Below are 20452 nucleotides of genomic sequence, written 5' to 3' on the forward strand. Positions count from 1 at the left end.
AAATCATGGAGACATCTCCATCCCTTGGGCAGCCAAAATGTACGCTTCAGATGTATGAGCTCTCACTCTGAATTCTCCATACCTTAAGAAAAATGGGATGCTCCCCTTTCTCCCTGGGGCAGTTAGGGGGAAAAATGTGGCACCTTTGTTGGAGCAGTTTATATTGGCTTCAGTTCCTTTATTATTATTATTATTATTATTTTTAACCTCAGATGTAGCGTTCCATCTTCAAAATTCAACTCTGAAAACCATCTCAGGGAGCCCCACTCTGAGGGTATTTGCCACTGCAGCTATGCACGTTAGACTCTCTCTACCCCTTCCATCTCAAGCCCTCTGTTCCCACCAAAGATTCTTTTCCCTTCCTTCTCTATGCACTCTTGACAATCATGTTCCCTGCTCACAACCAAAAACTAATGATTCATTTCTAGGACTCTGGCCAACAAAGGGAACCCAAGGCAAATCTTCACTCCTGCTTCCTTCCCATTCTTCCATTGCTACTTGTTATAACTCTGTGCCAGCCTTATCTTTAAAGACAAGTAGCCCTGTATTAGTGAAAACATGTATCTAGTGATGTGGGAGTATCAGATCTGCTTTATAATAATATGAACAGCTAATATTTGGTAGGTGCTATTCTAAATGCTTCATGTACAGTATGCCTTAGTGAATCTTCATGAAAAGCTTTCAGGTGGACATTATTATCAGTCTAATTTTACAAATGTGTTAACCGAGGGGTGCCTGGGTGGCTCAGTTGGTTGAGTGTCTGACTTTGGCTCAGATTGTGAACTCGCAGTTTGTGGGTTCGAGCCCTGCATTGGGCTCTCTGCTGTCAGGGCAGAGCCCACTTCAGATCCTCTGTCTCCTCCTCTCTGCCCTTCCCCTGCTTGCTCTCTCAAAAAATAAATAATTAAATTTAAAAAACAAACAAATGAAGTAACCAAAAGTCATACATGTCACACAGCAGAAATTGGTAGAGCTGGAACCCAGATGAAGGTCAATTTGATACCAAAGGACTTATCATCCTATAAAATGAAAGCACAGGCTACCTCATTTTGGGGGTGCAAGCCTAAATGGTTAGCATTTAATAAAAACAGCGGCATCTCAAAGTGACTGATTTTCTCTATTTGTAGTTAACTATTTTAATTTTTTTATGTATAGCATTTTTCATATTCCTACCTTGAACACTCAAGCTTCCAGAAGAATCCAGATGCTGTTCTGTTGGCTGCTGACTAGGAGGAACAATCGGTGGGCTCAACATATTTAACCAGTCCCTAAAAAGAAAAGAAGAAAGTAAATAAACAACAGGTCTACAATTTCACATTAAGTTTCATCTTTCCCCTGGAGTTTTAATTTCCTGGGGCTTCCACAAAGAAACATTTTTTCCTTCTTTCATATTTCAGAAGGACAAAATGTCTAGAAGTTAATATTCAGTTCTGTAATCGAGTAATATAATGTCAACCACTGAACTAACTAGTTGTTCCACATATACGTCAACTAACGACAACTACTCCTCTTGAAAGATTATCATTGTGGCTCTCACATGGTACACAATCCCTCTCATATAAGAAAGTTATTTCAGTGACTCAGAAGAAATGCGGCAAAGACAAAGCTCCTTATGACCCTAAGGAAGCCTGGCAAAGTCACATGTCACTCCATGACAACATTCCAAAACAGAAGGTGGTCTTGGAGCGGTCAGAAACCAGCCACAATGGTGGGGTCCGCAGGCATTCACTAAGTGCCTTAGAGCAGCAGAGGGCAAAAGCAGGAACAGTGAGGGGAGCTGGGTCCCTGAGTGACCCGTTCCTTCAGTTCTCCCACTAAGAATGGGGGCAAAAACCACTCCGGAAAGCCCCTCCTACATTCCATCTTTCTGCCTCCAACTGCCAACCTCATTTCCCAACATTCTTTACTCCCCTTCCTGCCTCTTTCTTTTCCAGTCCTCCAGGTCTCCCTAGGAGGTAGCTGCATGCATGTGATGCACGTGGGTGAACTCCAGAGGGTGCAAGTCAGTGTGTGTTCTACTTCAAGCCTCTCTCCTCTCTAAACTCGACACAGCTTCTTCAGGGGAAGGGAGCAGGAAGGGAATGTGAAGGATGTTCCAACGTGAACTCTACTGCTTGCACTGATTTTATTTACCTTATTGTTCATCTTGCATCGGTATGTTTTACCTTATTCTTCTCAAGAGGAGCATGTCCTCATGACTAAACAATGTCTTTCTAAATTTCTGTATTGCCTACTGTCTTTACCTACAATGGGAGACAGTCCCAACAGTAACTAAGAGCACTGGCTCTCCAGGCCAATCTCAGCTCCATGTTTCCTCACGCTGAGAACATGGCCAAGCCACTTAACATCATAAGCCTCTTTTCTAAAGAGGAGTAATAATAGTACCTTGGAGTTTTATGTTGGGATTAAATGAAAAAAAAAAAAAAGGATGAAAAAATTTTGGCGTGGATCTGGGTATAGAATCACATTCAATAAATTTCAGCTATGACCACCATTGTCTTCATTATTGATTGAAAATCATAGCACGGCTTTACCTACAATGATAAACCATGGTAGGAGGAATTGGATTTTGTCGGAATTAAACCCAGGATGGTAGAACGGTTACAAGTCTCTACAGGAGTTTTCCATGAAAGCCCTTCACTCTTCTAGTAAAAAAAGTATCTCAATGTAAAAATTACCCAATTCCTATTTGTAGTATTTTAAGACACTTCTCACCTTAGCTATCACTAGATTATGGCTAGTGAAATAAGGTGAACACAGTGTATAATTGAATTTCATAATAACACATTAAGGACATCAGAAAGGATTTGTCACAGACTTCCAAGCTAATGGGGCATTTTCTGATAAGCACCTTTTATTTAGTCCATTTCATTTCAGTAGACCAAAAACTCCTACATTATGGAAAATTACAAGGTCACATACAAATTACCAGCTCCAGTGACCTCATTACTCAGTAAGAGTGTTGGAGAGCAAGGATGAACAACAACAAACAATAATGTTATCATGTGATGACATCCCCAGTGACAAATCAGAAGACACTCTGCACTGGCAACAGTAGCTCCTACTCATGGACCATGGACATGGGGAAAATGTAGATGAGGGTTGTGTGACTATTATAAAAGGCAAGACATTCACTTCTTAGGCAAGTTATTTGATTAGTATTTTTCCTTCTCAGAAGTAGCTATGAAAAGTACAGAGTTCTTCCTTGTGTGATTTTTTTGATTGTTTTAAAATAATTTCAGATTTACAGCTTTTCTGTAAGAAATACAAAGAATACTTCTTTGCAAGAAGAGTGTAAAGAACTCCAATATATCCTTCCTCCAGATTCCCCCATTTAAACACTTTATCAATTTTCTATCTATCTATCTATCTATCTATCTATCATTTCTCTATCTAAACAGGGTCTGGCAAACTATGGCCCATGGGCAAAGTCTGTCTTACTGCCTGTTTTTGTACAAGGCTATACAAAATAAGAATGGCCTTTACATTTTTAAGTGGTTGGAAAATTAAAACAGTATTGTTTCATGACATATGATCATTATATAAAACTCAATGTCAGTGTTTATAAATAAAATTTTATTGGAATAAAGCCATGTTTGCTTTTTATGTATTGTCTATGGCTGCTTTTGTGGTACAATGACAGAGGTTAAGTATTTGTTATTTGGCCCTCTACAGAAAAAGTCTGATGATCCCTGGTCTATAAGCATAGGCTCATTTCTCCAACACTAACACAACACCACAGATTCATTCTCATCTCTCCTCTTGCCATAGTTGTAACTCTTTTTGATGGTGAGGTACATGGCTCCCATTAACCTCAATAAATTTACTTATTTTCTAAACTATAGGACATACCAAAAGTAGTTTGAGAATTGCTAGGCAAACAAAACAAAACAAAACCCCAAACCTACTCTCTAGAGTTCTCTATTTAGGTTTCTTTTTATCCCTTAGTCAAAATACTACGTTCTAAATTTACTTGGGTTAGTTCTTTTCCCCCTCCTTTTCAGCGTGGTTGTATTATTTGTTTTAAATATAGCTAGACTCATCCACTTGTGTTTGTACTACATTTTAGGCATTTTTTTCTCCATTAACTGATTTTTATTATTTTTGTTGTTGTTGAGTATGTAAAATGTTAACAGTTCAAAGTCAAAATATGCAGAAAGTCATATTCAGGTAAGAGTTACATTTCCCCCATGCCTCCTAGACTGTTTCCACCCCCTCATCACTTCTATGCCATCCTCACTCACCCCTGTATAAGAAATCCATTTCATTAGTTCTGGTATCTGCTTTCTATGTATCTTTTTGCAAAAAATAAGCAGCTACACGTCTAATGCAGAAGGTAGCATATTATAATGACTCTTGAACTTTGATTTTTTCAACTTAAAATATAACCTGGAAATCACTGATCCCAGCTCACAGAAAGCACCTCATTCTTTTTCACAGCTGTGTAGTACTCCATGCATGACTATACCATCATGTATTTCATCACACTCTCCTATGTTTGGGCATGTTTTCAATATTTTGCAATTATTGCAATTAATGCTGCAGTGAATAACCCTGAGCTATCTATTTTTGTATGCTTGGAGATATATCTTCAAGGTAAATTCCTAGAAGTAGAATTCCTGGGACAAAAGGTAAATGCATACTTGGTTTTGTTAGATATTGGCAAAAGCCCTCCACAAGAGCTGTACCACCTGTGTTCCCACCAGCAATGCAGGACAGTGCTGGTTTCTCTACAGCCATGTCACAACAGTATGTTGTCAAGTTTTTAATGCTTTCCAGTCTGAGAGATAAAAACTGATATATTAAAGTAGTTCTGATTTGTATTTGTTCTCAATATGAGCATTAGGAGTGGAGTTGACTGTTTTCATTTGCATAAGGCCATGTATATAACATATAAATATATGCATGTATGCATTTTATATCAATATTTTAGGTCTGTTCATTCCTTTGCCCCTTTTTCTATCAAGTAAGCCCTCACTTTGTCATGTGTCTTTGGTTACCCTGGTTTTTTATTTTTATTTTTTGCCATGCAAAAATTAAAAAAAATCTTTCTGTAATCAAATATATTAATCTTTTCTTTTATTGCCTCTGTATTTTGAGTTATGGTATATGGTGTGAGTTTATTCTGGCATAAAGTGTATCTAGTTTTATCTTTTTTTTTTTTTAACGTTTATTTATTTTTTTTTTTAATTTTTTTTTTTCGACGTTTTTTATTTATTTTTGGGACAGAGAGAGACAGAGCATGAACGGGGGAGGGGCAGAGAGAGAGGGAGACACAGAATCGGAAACAGGCTCCGGGCTCCGAGCCATCAGCGCAGAGCCCGACGCGGGGCTCGAACTCCCAGACTGCGAGATCGTGACCTGGCTGAAGTCGGACGCTTAACCGACTGCGCCACCCAGGCACCCCAACGTTTATTTATTTTTGAGACAGAGACAGAGCATGAACAGGGGAGGGTCAGAGAGAGAGGGAGACACATTATCTGAAAGAGGCTCCGGGCTCTGAGCGGTCAGACAGAGCCCGACGCGGGGCTCAAACTCACGGACCCCGAGATCATGACCTGAGCCAAAGTCGGAAGCTTAACCGACTGAGCCACCCAGGCGCCCCTAGTTTTATCTTTTAAAAAGGACTGCAGAATTTTCTTGACAAGTGATGTTATTTTAACTTAAGATTTAGAAGATTTTATACAATTAAGAAATTTGGATCAGAGCAATACACTTGTTTGGCTTTTTACTAAGTATGCATTTACAAAGTATCTTTTCAAAAAAAAGAAAGAGTCCTATGTTAACTATAAAATCAGGACTTTTCTTGCAGGACTTTTGAGAACTTTTAACACACTGAATCTCCCTAGAGGAGGACAGAGTATACAGCACTGCCTACGTGCGTGCACCTGGAACCATCACATCTCTTCAGATCATGAGTCCATAGACCACACCTTGAGAAACGCCGCTTCAGGTTATACCATTTTCCCCATATGGGTGCCATTGTTTTTGTTTGTTTTGTTTTATTTTCCTTTGTATATATTTAACAATTTCATTTTCTCAAGAGCATTTTTGGGTGGCTTGTTAATAAGCACAAGTACGTAGTCTAGCATCTGTATCTTATATGTTTATATTTTCATATGGAATATTTAATGCTAATCAACTTGACCCTTTATCAGCTTCTTTAAGCATGCCTTCCCCACAGGAAGCGGCAAACATCTCAGGAAGTGGGAGTTTGGCTGAGGCACACTCACAGAGTGCCTGCCCGGCTGGGGCAGGAGATCTGAAGGGGTTCCCTGGCCAGCTCTCACCCCAGCCCAGCTACTGCGCTCTGGAGTTGGCTCTTGCTCTTTGTTCCGCCACTTTCATACTCGCCTTGTCTTTGGCACTTGATACTCTTGTTGCTTTTCTGAGCTCTGATTATAACCCTTTTCTCCCAAGGACGGACTCTTGTTTTATGAAAGCCTCTAACTCCTTTGGTGGATGGATACCCTTTCCAGTCAGGCCTGCCCTCTGAACATGCTCGGGTGCTGCTGCGTCCTCTCCCCTCCTCTCGTGGGTTCAGGCAGCCCCCTCCCCCCCAACCCAGCCTCTCCTCCTGAAACTGGAGAGGAAGGACTTCCAGGCATGCTGAGCACTGTCACCGGAAGATGTTGTTTTACTTAAGAGTCAAGACAACGGATTCACATTAAATACCACATGTAAAAATATAGTGCAGATGGAGAATAAATACCATCTCGTGAATTTTCACAATGGCCAGATTTACCTAATATTAAAATCTTGGCCAAAAAAGAATACCACAGTTTTCCTCCCACTTGCATGCCAGATTTCTTCGAAGCACTGAGCATTAAATGAATCAGATATTCTTACAACTGAGGATGCTGTCCTCAGTTAAGACAGACTATGGTTTCAGTGCCTTCATTTAAAAAGACTTTTTGGGGGGACGCCTGGGTGGCTCAGTCGGTTAAGCGTCTGACTTCGGCTCAGATCATGATCTTACGGCTCATGATTTCGAGCCCCGAGCCCTGTGTGGGCTCTGTGAGGACAGCTTAAAGCCTGGATCCTGCTTTGTATTCTGTGTCTCCCTCTCTCTCTGTTCCTCCCTCACTTGCACACTGGCTCTCTGTCTCTCTGTCTCTCTCAAAAAAAAAAAAACCAAAAAAAAAAACCAAGAACAATTTTACATACATTTATTTCATTAATGTGTTTCCTATAAATACATTATATGTGTGTGTGTATATATATATATATATATATATATATATATATACTTATATACAAATACATTATATGAAGCCAACAATTTAGCTTAATCATCTCTCTACATATTTGGTAACCATTTACTGAACTCCTGTGTGTCAGATCCTGGGGAATCAGAGAGCTCATAGTCAGATGGATGAAGCATTTTCGCCAGCAGAAAATGAACTACAACATGAGCTGTTCACAAAGGTTGCTGTGGGGCTGATCAGATCACCTGCTTGTTCCCTTCAAAGACGTCTCTTGTAATGAAACTTCTACAGTCTTGTATACACTGAAGTATTTATTGGGGGGAGGGGGTAATTACTTGAGAAATCTAAAAAAGATCTAAGAGATCCAGACACATTTTTCATCTAGCTCTTATTTACACCCTGAGCTACCTGCCGTCATAAAGCCCCGGGTCAGAGGAGCCAGCCAGTGAAATATTTATATGGGAGATCTTATAGCAGGAAGTTAGCAATTTGCAGCAACTTCTATCCAATACCTAATGATATTTATCATGTGGTGCCAGGTCATTTCTTATTCATTGAGGGAAATGTGGGTTTTAACAATCTTGTTATGGCCAGGGAGTAGACTGGGGACAAGCCTGGGAAATATCTTTCTCTGGGGGAATTCACAAATTTGTTTTAAAAGCCAGTGAATACTGTTTGCCCAGAAAAACATACATAAATACCAAATTTTACTTCCAATTTTAGGAGGTCATAGATCATCCAAAGCCCAGTCATGGACTTCTGGACTCCCAAGTTAGGTACCTCTACACCTTGCAATATCGTGGGGGTGGTGGTGTTTCTTGCGGTGTAATTTCCAAGGCTGGCAAAGTTTTTCTGTGAAGGGCCAGACAGAAAATACATTGGGCTTTACAAGCCAAGAGGTCTCTGTTGCAACTACTCAACTCTCCTGCTGTAGTGTGAAAGTACACATAAACAGTAAGTAAATGAATGGGCATGGCTACATTCCAGTAAAACCTTACTTAGAAAATATCATGCCATGAGCATCATCTGGCCCGCCGGCTGTAGCTGAATGACCTCCGTGTTAGAGCAAGGAGCCGTGAGGTGAAACATTCTCAAGGCTCTAATGAAAATCCCTGTCGACTTTCCTACTACATGCGTTTGGAATCCCACTTTCTCACCAACTCTACTTCTACTACCAATGCCCATTGATGACGGTGCCTTATGCTCTCTGCAGCAAAGGCTTTTAATGGACCCCTCACTGCCATTCATTCTGACTTCCCTTCTCTGTTGTCTACACTGGAGCCAAAATTCCTATCTGATTATGTCAATGTCTGATTTAAAACCCCTCAGCATCACTGGGAGGATATTGTACTTGAGGGAAAAACCCGAATCTTTATGCTGGCCTTTGAGGCTTTGCATAAACGAGTCTCTATGTATTTTTTTCTGACCACATCTTGCATTATTCTCCCTCTCACACACTTAGTTCCAGCCATGCTGGTCTTCCCTCAATTTCTGGAATACGCCATGCTCCCTACTATCATGGGACCTTTGGCCAGGCTGTGCCCCCTTGTCTAGAGCACGCGCTCCTCCCCTGTTTTTACCTTTCCTTGGCCTGGTAAAGTCATACCCAAACTTGTGATTTTAGCTGAAGCATCACTCTCTCAGGAAGTCTTGTCCAACACACCCTCTCCAATCTAGCTGAGTTGCTTTGTTACTCCTTCTGATAGAGCTTCTCATTAAGAGCTCTTATCTCAGCTCATAATTACATTCTCATTTGTTTGATCATTTGATATATGTATTTTCCCCCAATTGCTTCTTACCAAGCAGGGTGCCTGGCACAGGGTAGGCACTTCCTCCATATTTATCAAGGGCATGACTATTGAAAGAGTCTCTTTGGCAGTTCAGAATACTGAGTGCCACTCATTGTTGAAAGTTTCCCTAACAATCGTTAATACTGTTGCAACACTCTCCATATTTTCCCTCCATTTTGTTCCTTCTCCACCTGCCAGGAGCATGCTACTGGTTCTTCATCATGTGCTTGGCACACACAATTTGGGGCAAATCTGGAGACACACATCTTGCCTCTTTATAGCCATGACAGAAAAATTTAATTTTATGCCTTAGAAAATAGAATGTTGGTTCAGATACATGTTTACTAGGATAAAAAAAAAAACAACTAAGAAAATACGTTTCTTTCTTTCTTCCTTTTCTTTCTTTCTTTTTTTTTTTGAAAGCTAAATAGCTTTTATCCATAGGATTTCTCTCCCACTTGAAGTAAGAAGATCAAATTATAAGTTGGGAACTCTTTCGTATATCTTTTAAGATGAACTGGAATAAGAATTAAGATGCTATTGTGTAATTCCGGTTCATTTTCCACAAGAATATTCTAACCTCAGTGTTGGATTCTTAGTGTTTGAAGGTTGCCTTCTATCACATTCCCACAAAGTGATGATCTAATCTATACCTGGGTATCAGTAACTGTGTATGTACTACTTTCAAAAGACCATATTTCCTTTTCAAAAACTTTGACTGTTAAATGTTTTTTCTCATGTTGAGGCAAAATCTGTTTTCATCACCACCTATTTTTCCTTTCTTTCCCCTTGGCACTTCCAAGGAACAGTTGTAATCTCTCTTTAAGGCACAGTAGAAGAGAGCTAAGGGACTGTCCAGAACTCCTTCCCCTGCTCTCTGGAACAGCAGCCTGTAACCACATGGCCTCCTGGGAGTTATCATGTGAGCCTGCAACCTCAGTTGACTGGCCTATTATGTGGACACCTGACTTAAACTGGGCCAGCTGTGTTTCCCTAGAACTTTTGAAACTGTATCTGAAAAGGAGAGACAGTCTCAAGTAAAGATGGACGTCAAAAGAAGCAGAACTCAGATGTCATTGGTCACCATATTTCCTATCACACAGAGGAAGCTAGTCTCAAAAGAGAATGAGGAAGCTTAAAGTCTGGATTCTGGGAATGAAACAGTGTTGGTACCATTGAATGAATATGGAACCTGGGGAGAAGAAACCAGTTTGGGCAATCCAGGATTTTGGTTTAGCACATGAGGAATCTGAGGTCTTGGTAGTTTCTCCAAGGGAAGATGTGCTGGAAATACTTAGGGATCCATTACTAGCCCTAACCTTGGATCTTGAATATGTTGGCATACCTCTAGTACCCACTGCCACCATCTTAGTCAATGTTTCTAGAATCTCTCTTTTGTTCTTCCCCCACTCAATCTGGATTCCTACTAATTCAATCCAGAGTGAGTTTCTAAAAATTTGCTCTTAGGGAAAAATTCAAAATCACCACATTGGCCTAAAGCTTTACATAGTCTGGTCCTATCTCTACAGAGTATTTTTGTGCCTTCCCCTCACTCTCACCATCATGCCAGCTCCAGGCTTCAGAGGGAGAGCCACATCCTTAACCTCTTTTCTGATAATTGCCTAGTGCTATAGAGTGAAGGTTTGTATCCCTCCAAAATTCTGTTGAAAACTAATCCCCACTGTGATGGTATCTGCAGGTGAGGCTTTGGGAAGTGCTTAGGTTGTGAGGGTGGAGCCCTCATTAATGAGATTAGAGCCCTTTTAGAAGTGATCCTAGAGAGAGCCTTTGCCCCTTCTGCCATGGGAGGACACAGTGAGAATACCACTGTTTCTGAACCAAAAAACAAGCTGTGACCACATTATAAGCTCCATCAGGTCAGGCAATCATGTCTGTTTTCTTCACCTTGGGTCTGATGCATAATAGATGCCCAACAAATGTTTGTTGAATTATTATATTGGAATTAAAAAAACACGTTTGTTGAATGAAACCTTGTAGGAAGGACGGTCAGGGCTATAAGAGAAGGACCTCTAGGTGTGAGTGGGGGAATGGATGAGTTCTTGAGAAAGACCTGATAGGGAGGTTAGAATGTGCTCTGAGAGTGGCAGGAACAACAGCACAGGCCAGGAAAGGCAGCTGGTTCAGAACAATATGGGAATTATTCTTCCCGGATCTTTCTTCTCCTCCCATCCTGAAAGTGCTCAGAAGATGTTTACATTATGGTGGGATTTGGAATAGGACTACGTTTCTTCCATAGCAAAAGCTGGGAAACCCGTTGCATAAAGAAGGACTGTGTTTTCACCTCACATCAGTCTATGCTTATTTGGAGACATGCAACAAACAGTCACACAAAGGGGAAATCATACTCTTTCTTCTTCTGGCCTCTGCAAAATCATCTTTCCTGCCCATGCTTTTGTCAGAAAATCCATAAAATGGGGAGAACCCAGCTCCCTCCAAGTGCTCAATGCTCCAACAAATCACAAAAATCATTAATTTTTCTTCCTCTATTAAATATACTTTATATGTTCTCTGTAGAATTGAATCTTTCCTGTTTGGCAGTATTTCCCCTCAGGCTAAAAAAGTACTAATGATATAGCATCTTGGGACCATTTTACAGACACTGACTCATTAGATATGGCAGATAATTCAACTCTAGAGGCACAAATCCAGGCATCAGCCATCAAATTCAACTACAGTATGTGAACAGTGATACTGATAGCCCATCTCCTTGAGACAACATGGAGAAAGGCTGAGCCCTTCTTTGCCTTCTTTATACTGTTACCAGCATAGTTGCTTTATGATTTCACATTGAATAGAGGTTTATTGAGCCTCCGGACTGTCTCAGACTTTATGCTGGGTACTGAGGAGTAAGACATGATTCTGCCCTTGAGGAATTCAGTCCTGTGGAGACGGATTGTTAGACCAACATTTAGGAGAAGGTTTCAGGTAGGGGTTTCGGAAAAAGTGATGAAAGTGTTGTTCCTGAAGGATGAGGAGGAGGCAGCAAGACAGGGTAAAGATGGAAGGATATTCTAGAAAAAGCAGCATGGTCTATATCAGAAAGGTGTGGAGAGCTGGGAGCACCCCTACTAGTGTGAAATGATGGGCACCGGGCATACATATGTATGCACTAGATGATGGGACTGTAGTCAATTGCCGAAGAAGGCAAGGGTCTTAGGTGACAAACCTAAGTGGCAAAAGTTCTAAAGTTTCAGGAAACTCAGTGTGAGCTGGTAGGAGTGCAAACTGGTGAAAAATCTGGTAATATCAGTCAAAGTTACCTTTGGACCAAATAATTTCACTGCTGGGCATTTATTGTAAACACATACTTGCCCAAGCTCACAAAAAATATGTGCATGAGGATGTTTATCACAGCACTGTTTACAGTAACAAAAAGTTAGAAACTACCTAAATGTCCATCAGCAGAGAACTGGCTGAATAGATTATGGTACATTAAAACAATGAAATAACATCCGGCAGTTAATGAAGAATGTGTTCACCTGTATGTGCAAATTCAGAAAGATGTCCAAAATCTATTCAGTAAAAATCTAAAAAGCAAGTTATAGAGTCTCATGTATGTTGAAAAAACATACAAATAAAACATGTAATTTCCTTGTAATAGGCACTGAAAGTTTCTGAAGGGTGCACAAGAAACTGTTAAGCATAAGCATACCTGGGAGTAGAAATGTGGGTTTGGGGGTGGGTGGAGTAAGACCTGTTTCTCACTTTCTATCTTTCTGCTCTGATTGAATTTTCTTCTACTTTCCTTTTAAAAGGCAGATTCTCTCTCTTCAGGAGCTATTAATTTGATGGCATCTGTAAGAAAACTTTTCTGAAACACAGCTTCAAAGTATGTTTTAAAAAGCATTTTAAGTGATGAGTGCTAGGAGAGAAACAGGAGTCTAGGTTGGTCTCTCAACCAATAGGGGAGGAGAGAGGAAAACAGTGCGTTCCTCATGCCAACATGCACATCTGAGCTGATCCTAGCAGCCTTCCCCATTGGAAATATCAACTTCAATGATGAAAGCAGAACATTTTGGGCCTTTATAAATGTTGGTAATGTTCCTGGAAATTGTCAAGTTTTCATTTGCATAAACAACAGCTGCTTTATATAATGCTATAGATATGACTAAAAAAATAGGTGGTGGCTTTTTATTATTACTTTTTTTAACACATCATCCATGATCCTGATTATTAAAACAGAATTGTTCCTGGGCTGAGATCTGAACTGTCATGTCTGACAACTCAACGAGATAACCTGATAAAGAGTGGTTACAATCAGAAAGCTGGAGGATGCTGTGCAATAGGCCAGACTAAAAGCTCAGAGGGAACACAGACTTTTTCATTTTTGAAGATGTATTCATGGAAATATGGAAAAAGAAGCTTAATACAATGTTTTAATCTGCTTTTCAAAGGATCCCTCCCTCCCTTCCTTTCCCCTCCCCCCTCCCTCCCTTCCTTCCTTCCTCCCTCCCTCCCTCCCTCCTTCCCTTCCTTCCTTCTTTCTTTTAGTTGCTGTAAGATGAAAGGTCTCAGTGTCATGGAAAACCAAGCTGACTCACTTATCCTTTACCTTTCACTGGAGGGGAATCATTTTGGGGTGAAAATTCTCAAGGAAGTCAGTTTATCTCCTCAAAACAGAAAAAACTAATCAAGCATTGTCTGATTAATTAGAGACACTTGAAAAAATGCTATCAAGGCCTACAGCTGTAATCAATTCAATCAACATGCAGAGAGCCAATCTGGTTTTCTTGATTAACAAAGCTGAATGTTAAACAGAGAAGTGTGACATTGTAGTGCCATTAGCTAAGGTTACAAATTGTGCATTTTTCCTACATGTTCAAAGTCAGGTCAGGATAAAGTGAAAACCCTCTTATGATGAGGGTCATGGGCATGAACATTGCAATTCTCCCTCTTGATATTTCCATGCCAGAAGAATAAGTTTCATCTAAGTAGTAGAAATAGGTAGTAACTTCAGAAGGCTTCAGTGTAGACACACAAAAAAATCAAGTACTTGAAAAGATCATACAATAATAAAACAAAGACAAAAAAAGTGATGTGAGATTTCTCTCAGTTTAGTGTCACCCAAATTGGTTATGGAATTCATCAGAAACAGACATGCCAGACATAAAGAGATAAAATTTTTCTTATTACATTTTTAAGATGTGGATGTGAAATGCATCTATATAGTGGCTGATGAGTAAATTGGAAAATTCAATTTGCTTATTTTATTTGCATGAAGTCAATTTAAATGTCAAGATGTCTAACGCAAGATTGGTTTATTAATGGTTTGTTTCTTGCTCTTTAAAATCAGTTATAACTATAAAGTGATGATTATATTTTGTGTAGTTGATCTTTGCAACACAGTCTGGAATTCTGTCTGTGAAAACAGCAATTCTCAATCTTTTGGAGATAAAAAATTCTCTCTCTCTCTCTTTTTTTTTGTGCTTAGAATTCAGTAAGAGCACAAATAAATACTTGCTAACTAGTGTATTGCAATCAGATACATTTGTTGCATGTAATGTTACCAAAATAGTTTAATTATGGAAATATGGAAATAACTTACATAAAAAGTAAATTGAAAAGAATTCAAGGTAATATCAATATCATTCCCATTCACATGTTTTCTTGGAGAGAGGCGGAAAGAGTATGAATGGCATATAGAAGTCACTCCATAAATACTTCCGGAGGAAACTCCTGAAGAGTTCAAGCCTGCCCACTAGTAATGTATTGTAGTACCTGTGATTTTGGTTGGCCACTTTTCCTCTCCCTCTTCTGAGAATGTAGCTTTTCTTTCTTATAGGCAACCCACTTCATGTGGTTTGGGGGAGTGCTAAGACCTTCCTTTACTCTCAGTATGGGGGCAGACATGAAACCCAAGGTATGCCAGAGGCCACTCTCAGACTTTTGCTGGGTTTATGAACAGGGTCCTGACTCATGTCCACCAAAATGTATACATGCTAATGGTATCTACTGAGTATATTTTCCGGACAGAAAATGAAAGGTAGAGGAAAACGATATGAAGCTGTGATATTTCTTTTTTTTTTTTTTTTAATGTTTATTTATTTTTGAGAGAGACAGAGAGAGTGGGGAAGGGGCAAAGAGAGAGGGAGACACAGAATTGGAAGCAGGCTCCAGGCTCTGATCTGTCAGCACAGAGCCCGATGCTGGGCTTGAACACACAAGTGGGGAGACCATGACTTGAGCTGAAGTTGGACACTTAACCAACTGAGCCACCCAGGCGCCCCGAAGCTGTGACATTTCTTAACAGGTCCTTCCGAAACCTTACATTTCTATGGGAGACAAATACTGTTTTACCCAGCAGAAGGATGCACATAGAGTAAAGACTTCTCATTCAAAATAAACACATCTTTGGGGATGCAGGGCAAACAGCTGTCTCGTGAAACAACAGGTTTTATCTTCATCTTTGAAGAAATATTAAAAAAAGATCTGAATGCCTGCTCTTGCCACTTTATGCTTTTGTTCCAAGTATTGAGAATAGAATGGTGACCAAGCCACAATCCCCACTCACAAGGAGCTTAGAGTCTAGAGGTGGATATAGGTAATAAATAAGTATACAGAGAAGTGGTAGGGTTCAGAATATACCATCCCAAAATGTGCCACTTTGACATAAGGATTATTTTGAGCTGAAGGCAATGATAAGAAGTAGACACAAGAAAAAGTCTTTGTCTCCCCTCTCTCTACCAGGAAGGGTTGGATGGTTTTTACTCATTGGAGACAACTCTAGACTCTTACCAGACACAACACAAGAGGAATCTACATAGCAAACCTTACTAACTTGCTCTTATCTTCCATTGGTTCCTACCATATATTCATCCTTCCACAATCTGCCACTTCTAGAAGCTCAAAGTCCCATTCCTTTGTCTTATCACTTTTCTACAAAATAGACTTTTTTTTTTAAGATGCTTTATGAGCCCAAGTTCTAACCATTCTTTTGAGTTACTCATCACTGAGAACTTCTGTGTGTATGCACTTTGCAGGTGTTAATAAGTCTCTGTTTTTCTTTTGTTATTTGTCTTTTGCCACTCTAATTTTCAGATGAGCATGAAGGGGTAGAGGGAATAAGGTTTTCCTCCCCTACAGAAGGAATATTATTTCAGATAGCAAAAAGTATTCTAAACATCTAAAAGTAAAATTAGATTTAATAATTTTATTAATTAAAAATTAATGAAATAAAAGACTATTTGATGTTAACAGCTCTAGCACAAAGTAAAGGTGATAGGTCCTCATAAAAACTCCAACCTGTTTCATACAGACTGGTCCTAAACACACAGGGAGAATGGGAACCACAGGATGGCTGATTTGAGATCATCTCTCAGAGATGGATGTTTCTAATATAACGAGCCTCTCAGATGAACAAGATAAATTCATATTTAAACCATGTTTACTAAGAGACTCTTAAATACAGAGCACAAACTGAGGGTTGATAGGGGGTGGGGGAGAGAGGGGAAAATGGGTGATGGGCATTGAGGAGGGCACTTATTGGGATGAGCACTGGGTGTTGTATGTAAACCAATTTGACAACAAATTATATTAAAAAAATAAACCATGTTTACCTGTCACTATCACTGAGAATCCATAGATATTTTCAAGCTCCTACATGTGTAGAGAACTTTACAAGGAGTAATGGGGAGGAATGAATCAGAGAAAAGTCCATGACTTTATTTATTTATACATTTTTGAGACAGAGTCAGAGAGAGAGAGTGAGCAAGCATGAGTGTGCACAAGTGAGCAGGGGAGGGGCAGAAAGAGAGGGAGAGAATCCCAAGCAGGCTCTATGCTGACAGCATAGAGCCTGATGTGGGGCTTGATCTCACAAACCATGAGATCATGACCTGAGCTGAAATCAAGAACCAGGTGTTGAACTCTAGGATCAATTTCCTAAAACCCAGCAAGGCTTGACTGGTCACAACATGGAATGCTAACATCTTCCTATGCTGTGTATCTGGATGAACAAGTGGCTAGGGGTGGGACTGTAGCAATAGCAATAACTACCTCCACTGCAGCAGAAAATACCTCAATAATCCAGCATGGAGCTGGACATTAGACACATATTTAGGGTACCAACATACCATAAAACTTAAGTTGCACAGTTTTTGATTTGAGCTTACATTTCCTTTTAGGCTTGCAATCTTTGGGTTAAAGTGTGCCTTTTTTCCTGCCTGGAATATGGGAATACCACCCAGGTTGTCCCAGGGATTAAATGGAGCAATAATAGCCCGTGGAAACTCTCCCCCCTTGGGGCCTGCTACAGAGATGGAGCCAGTAGGTGACAGATTTGGTAACAGTGTTAGTAGTTACTAGTGTCTGAAATTACAGAAAAACTTTCACTCTTAAGCAACTTTATACAACACCTTTTCTGGAGTTACAAGACAACTACATGTTAAATGTATTATAACTAAGTCATTAGCAAATCGAGAGCAGAAAACTTTGCAACCTTCTCTAACTTTAACTAGAGAACAATTACCTTAAAATCAGAATACAAAATAAAACCATCTAAACCATTTCTACGGAATGATGGGATTCAATGCTGCAGAGAGAGTAGGTGGAGTTTAATTTAATGCTCTAATTCAGATCTCTGGGCTTTTGTAAGGAATACCTACAGGGTATCATTTTCATCACTAAGTGTGTCAGATTATCAGATGCCATATTTATGTACTGATTTCCATTTTCCTTTCATAGTTTGGTTATTCTTTTATGTTTAGTAGTCAAATAAAACAATGATATGCTAAAAAGAAGCCTCTGTGAGGTGAATGACAATTTAATTTTTCCCCAATGTTGGCTGGTTGCACAAGAAAAAAAGAACTGGGGAAAGTTGACAGGATCTTTAGTTGGCTAGATTTATTTCCCAGAAGTTTCGGGGTGTGTTAATTGTAACATTTTGGTTATTGAAAAATATTGTGAAAGAATGCTGATAATGGGTGATAAATGGACTTTTGAACAAATACGATGGTAAAATGTTATTTTAAAAACATTGGGAGGTAATCATCAGAATTCTTTTGCTGCTTGGACCATTCTAGTGAGTAAACTGGGCTTGCCAGAAAGGACAATAGTTCTTTCACATCCCCAAGCTACCATCATCATCATGATTGTTTATGGTGTTACTCCAGCTTCTATTTAATTTAAATATGGTCCTTGTTCTAAAGAAAACTTAACATGGTAAACTGCTAAAAAGGCAGGAAGATATAGAAACATTAAAGTACCAGGAGGAGCAAACTGACTATATGAGACTAAGAATTACACTAATGGTTCTTATCGATCAATCCTTTTATTTAAGTGAAATATACACATGGAAAAGTGCACAGATAATAAATGTACAACTCAATGAATGATCCCAAAGTGACTGTAATCACCACCTGGACCAAGAATAGAAGCTTCCCTCACTCCTTCTCCTGATCATTACACTTCCTGCTCCCCAAAGGTAGCCCAGATGGTAACTTCTAACACTACCAACTAGTTGGCCTATGTTTAAATCTTTTCTGAATGGAATCCAACATGTATTCTTTATGTGTCTAGTTTCTTTTCCTGAATATTACATGTTTGTGAGAGTAAATAGTATTCCATTGTGTAAATATATTACAAATTACTTATGCCTTCTACTATCAAAGGGGATTGGGTTGTAAACAATTTGGAGCTATCATGAATGTGCTAATGTTGAGAGAAAAGACTTTTCCTTTCCAACTTTGGTCAGGGGGTTGAACTGCAAATGAACTGACAATAGCCAGGTGAGCAGGAAAAAAGACAAAGTTCATTTCCATGTGCACACGGGAGTTGCTCATAATAAATAACTCACTGAATAGCCAGAGATAAAAGTGTATATGCCAACTTACCAAAGGGGGTGGGTTTAATGGGCAAAGTATGGAAGGCTCTGTCTGGCTTTTTATGCTAATGGGAATGGGCATTCGGTCTTCAAGGCAGCCGAATGGCAGCTGTATTTTCTGGAGGCTTGCTTTAGTGAGAGAAAGGGAGTAGAGATATGATTTCTTTCTGCATCCTCTGCTTTCACTGTAAAATAATCCTTATATCAACTCTATAGGTCTGAGTGGGTCCCCACAATTTACATGTTTTTGGGTGCACATATGTATGCATTCTACTGGCCAAACCTCTAGAAGGGTAACTTTTGGGGAAAAAGGTATGGTTATGTTCAGCTTATGTAGATGCTACCAAACAGTTTTCCCAAGTAGTTGTATCAATTTATTCCCTCACCAGCAGGGTGTGAGAGTTCTAGGTCCTCCAGATCCTCACCAAAATTATTGATATTCTGTATTTTAGCCATTGTGATAAGGAGTAGTAGAATCAGTGTTCTTTTAATTTGCATTTCTCTGATTTTTAAAATGGCTGTGTATACTTTCATGTTTACTGGTCATTTGGATACCTTCTTTTGTGAAATGTCTGTTCAAGCCTTTTGGACATTTTTGTTTTCTTTGGAGTGCCTCTTTTTTCTCACTGATTTGGGGTTCTTCATATATTCTAGACTTATATCTATCCTGGAACCTTTCTTGTGTTGCAAATATCTTCTTCCACTCTTGTGACATAACTTTTTACCTTGTTGAGTAGTGTTCTTTATTAAGTTCCTAATTTTAATATAGTCCAATTATCAATACTTTCCTTTATAGTTACTGAAATTTGAGACCTACCTTAAGACCATGAAGTTATTCTTTGAAATTGCTTTCTAGAATTTTACTGCTCAATATGGTAGTCACCAGTCACAAGTGGCTACACAGCACTTGAAATGGATCTAATCTGAATTGAGATGGGCAGTAAATAGAAAACACACACTGGATATCAAGCACTTAATATGACAAAAAGAATGTAAAGTATCTCATTAATACAATGTTTTATCCTGATTATGGAGGGACCAACAACCAACCAGAATGACATAAAGACTCCTTTAAGCTGTAAACATTTGGGCAAATAGCACACACAAAGAAATCTCATCTGAACTTCCTTTATCTGACTAAAGCAGAGCTTTTCAAGAATCAGCTGCTGTTAATCCCCCTATTCTGGGGAAGTCTTCAGTCAGGGAGGTGACTGACCTTTAGCAACTGGACATTCCAAGAAATTGCATAAACAAGCCTTATCAGAACCTTCCATTCTTTCCCACTGAAGCCCCAACCCCTGCCTGACCCCATTTATTAAGCTGATGTATAAAACTTTACCCTTGGCTGTTTGGGGGTGTGGGGTGTCTCCTTATAGAATGCTTCCACATGCATGCATATAAAACTTTTCTCCAGTTAACAGGCTGTCAATAAATTCACAACCCTCACTTCCCACCAGTCACTCAAACCTAAGTTAGTAGAGAAAAATGCCTTCCTCCCCCAAATGACATCTGAAATTACAGTATTTTGGATATACTGGGTTATAATGTAACCAAATTAATTTTACCTTTTAATTCTTAAATCTTCCTAGAAAACTTTAAACATGTGGCTCACA

The 20452-nt window shown here is 39.4% G+C and overlaps 1 protein-coding gene across 11 annotated transcripts in view; it reads right to left on the reverse strand.

Annotated features, from left to right (window-relative positions):
- Positions 1–20452, reverse strand: part of CFAP20DC (CFAP20 domain containing) — a 246424-nt gene that overhangs the window by 25097 nt on the left and 200875 nt on the right. For all 11 annotated transcript variants that reach the window (XM_047849396.1, XM_047849393.1, XM_047849404.1 and 8 more), the window contains one exon: positions 1174–1268. In XM_047849396.1, the coding sequence (XP_047705352.1) occupies positions 1174–1268 (95 nt within the window). The remainder of the gene's footprint in view (positions 1–1173; positions 1269–20452) is intronic.

This window comes from Prionailurus viverrinus, chromosome A2, assembly GCF_022837055.1.
Source record: "Prionailurus viverrinus isolate Anna chromosome A2, UM_Priviv_1.0, whole genome shotgun sequence".
Classification (NCBI taxonomy): domain Eukaryota; kingdom Metazoa; phylum Chordata; class Mammalia; order Carnivora; family Felidae; genus Prionailurus; species Prionailurus viverrinus.